We start from the raw sequence: 3181 nt of genomic DNA on the forward strand, positions 1-3181 counted from the left end.
GGGGCCGGCGGAGGGGAGGGCAGCCGAGAGGGGGGCGGAGGGTGCTGGGGCGACGGAGAGGGGGGCGGCGGGAAGGGGGGCGGCAGCGAGGGAGGCGGCGGCAGGGGAGGCGGCGGCGCGGGGGCCGGCAGAGGGGCGGGCGGCAGAGCGGGGGGGGCGGGCGGGGGGACGGGTGGCCGAGCGGGGGGCCGCGGAGATGGAGGCGACGGGGGGGAGGACGGCGGGGGCGGCGGCGGCGGAGGGGAGGATGGCGGGAGGAAGGGCATCGGAGGTGGAGGCGTCGGAGAGGGGGGCGGCGAACGGGAAGGCGGCGGAGAGGGGGGCGGCAGGGGGGGAGGCGGCGGCGGGGGGGTGGCGGAGGAAGGAAGAGTGAAGGGGGGGGGACACCACCATATAGATGGAATTACGTGTCCCCAAAGGTAGGACCTGCGTCCTGCACAAAGCAAGAAAGAAGTGAGCCCCCGATTCCTGAAGCAGGGCAGAAATAAATAAAGGTTAGGGACGTCTCGGGCAGTTATCGCCGCGTTGAATCCCTCCGTCTGCAGAAACGATCTCCCACCGGTTATAATAACCGGCGGCAATCGATAGTCAAAGTTGGGCGCCGGAAAGCGATCGAGCGCCCGCCCATGCACTCCGCTTGTTGTGCAGCACCCGCGGCGCGCGCGCGCCGCGGTGTTGACCAACGACCGCGCCGCTGGAGGCTCCCACGCCACTCGCGGCAATCCGCATCGAGGCCGCCCGTCGGCGCAGCAAAGGTACTGCGCACTTCTGGGCAGCGCCCAGAATGCAGGGAAGGCCTTGGCGCTTCTCGCCAGCCAGGCTGACTCGGCAACCGGCACGCGAGCCGACTGCGCGTCCCGAGCCCACGGATCGGCGCCATCGCACAGGCCCGCCAGCCGCCGCATAGCTCCAGAGAGGCAGCTGGCGTTGCGCTGCACTGCTTGAAGGCGCTGCTGAGGCGCTGCACTGCTCAAAGCTGCCCCGTGCGCCGTCGCGAGCACCGCGTAGTGGTCTCGGCCTCTGGAGAGCCCCAGTACGACCCCTCGCGGCCACTCGCGCCGTTGCAGCAGCTCCGACCCCGCCACTCCGGCTCCCGAGCGCGCGGCGAGCACGAGGAAGAGCATGCGCATGGGCCAAAATCCGTTACTCGAAGAGCTCTCCTCTTTCAACCTTTTTTTTATTTTCCAAAAATCGACGCTGGCTGGTACACACACACCGTCTGCGTCGTCCATCCCCTGATCCTGTCGAGCGATGGCCGAGCCGCGGCGCTCGTCAAATTTTGGGCGCGTGGACGCGCTCCGCTGGTGGCTCAAGCTCTCTCACGCCGCCGCGCCCGCCTGCCCGGGCACGTGCTTCCAAACGCAGCGCTCCAAGCGCAAGCAGCACGAGGTGGACATGGCTGACAGCCTCGAGGTGAGAGCGCGCGCCCGTGCCGCTTTCGGCCGTACCACTGGCGCCCGCTCACCCTCCTCCTCCGCGCGCGCCAGGTGGCCGTCGCGCGCGTGACCGCGTGGGCGGCGGAGGAGCGGACGCGCCTCCAGCCTGTCCAGCCGCACCGCGCCGACCAGTTCGCCAAAATCCTGGCCGAGCTGCCGCAGTACGCGTCGAACGAGTGGGACGCCTTCAACGAGAGGGCGCTCCTGCCGCTGCTGCGCCGCCTCAAGGAGGGCAGCATCGGCCGCAAGCCGCGCGAGCCAGACGCCACCGGACTGCGGAGGGAGGTGAGCGGCGCATCTGCCGCCGCGCTGCAGGGCCACGTGCGGCGGCTGGTCGATGCGCTGCGCGGGCTGCACGACGACGCGCCGCGGCTGTGCGCGGAGCTGCCCTCGCGCGCGACTCGCGTCGCCAAGCTGCTGCAGAAGCAATGTGGCGAGCTGCAAAAACTGCTCGACCTACCCGTCGGCAGCGGGCTGGCCGCGGCCGCCTCCGCCGGCTCCTCCTCCGCCTGGACGGGCGAGTCCCCCTCCTCGGGCCTCGGCCTGGGCGCGCTCGAGCGCGCGGCCAGCCTCGACATGGCCGGCGGAGAGAGGATCGAGGGCGAGCAACTTCTCTCGATGTTGCCGCCGTCTGCGTCGCAAGAGGCGGACAGCGGCGAGGAGGAGGAGGGCGGGGTGGAGGAGGAGGAGCTTCCCTCCGCCTCGCAGACCTCGATGGTCGGCCACCTCCAGGAGATGGACGCCGGGGCGGCGGCCGGCTTGTGGGACTCGCAGGCGCCGCAACACGCACACGCCTCCGGACATCCCTCACCCACCCTCCCGGGCCTCACTCCCCCCCCCCCCCCCGTCCCGCCCCACCGCTGCCTCCCCGCCCCCCGCCCCGCGGCAGGAGATGGTGCTCGACGCGCCCCCCTCCCCCGAGCACGACGGCGGCACAGCTGGCTCCTCTGCGCTCGACCCTCTTCCGCACGCGGCAAACAACAGCTTCGCCGCTGCCGTCGCAGCAAAGGTGCAGAGCAGAGTCGCGGCGCCGCCCGGCGCGACGCAGAGCAGCTGCGGCGCAGCGGCGCCGCCCCCACCAACGCAGAGTGGAGGCACGGCGCCAGAGCCCGCAGCGGGTGGTGTGCACGGGGCGACGGCGCTTGCACCGGCGCCCGCGCCTGCGGCCGCGCCCGCGCCTGCTGCGGCGGCGCCCGCGCCCGCTGCCGTGCGGCGCATCTCTGCCCCTCCTCCGCCGCGTATCGAGGGGTCGCTGCTGTCCAAGCGAGGCGGCGCGGCGCCATCGGCGAACCCCGCCAAGCTGCACCAGCTCCACCTCCACCATGGCAACGCCGCCGCGGTGACGCCGCAGTCCAAGCGCGAGGGTACGCTCGTCGACGCGCCGCGCCGCACAGCCGCGCAGGCGCAGGCGCAGGCAGCCGCTCCTCCGCTGTACAGGGCACTCGAAGGCCGCGGCGCCGCGCCTCCGCCACCTTCGCCCCGCAAGGAGGCGCGCGCGCAGCGATCTCCCGCCGCGCCGCCAAGCCCCGCACGCGCGCTCGCCCCCACCCCCCCCCTTAAAAAACAATTTGCACTTCTATATTACCTTTTACAACACCTTCTCCACCAAAAAACTCACCAACAATCACTAACTTTTTAAAAAACTAACTTTAATCTAATAAACAACAATTTCTCATTATCACTTCAACTTTTTAAATAACAAATTTCATAACCTCTTTTATACTCTAAACAAAATATTCAATTTT

The 3181-nt window shown here is 70.0% G+C and overlaps 2 protein-coding genes across 2 annotated transcripts in view; one reads left to right on the plus strand and one right to left on the minus strand.

Moving 5' to 3' along the window:
- EMIHUDRAFT_229876 (hypothetical protein) overlaps positions 1-1130 on the minus strand; it is a gene marked incomplete at both ends in the record, with an annotated part of 2197 nt that extends 1067 nt beyond the window's left edge. The window contains one exon of the mRNA XM_005785694.1: positions 681-1130. Within this exon, the coding sequence (XP_005785751.1) occupies positions 681-1130 (450 nt within the window). The remainder of the gene's footprint in view (positions 1-680) is intronic.
- A 121-nt stretch (positions 1131-1251) lies between these two features.
- Positions 1252-3181, plus strand: part of EMIHUDRAFT_467830 (hypothetical protein) — a gene marked incomplete at its 5' end in the record, with an annotated part of 2717 nt that continues 787 nt past the window's right edge. Inside the window, 3 exons of the mRNA XM_005785695.1 lie at positions 1252-1413; positions 1488-2153; positions 2326-2775. Of these exons, the coding sequence (XP_005785752.1) occupies positions 1252-1413; positions 1488-2153; positions 2326-2775 (1278 nt within the window). The remainder of the gene's footprint in view (positions 1414-1487; positions 2154-2325; positions 2776-3181) is intronic.

Source organism: Emiliania huxleyi (assembly GCF_000372725.1).
Source record: "Emiliania huxleyi CCMP1516 chromosome Unknown EMIHUscaffold_159, whole genome shotgun sequence".
Lineage (NCBI taxonomy): Eukaryota > Haptophyta > Isochrysidales > Noelaerhabdaceae > Emiliania > Emiliania huxleyi.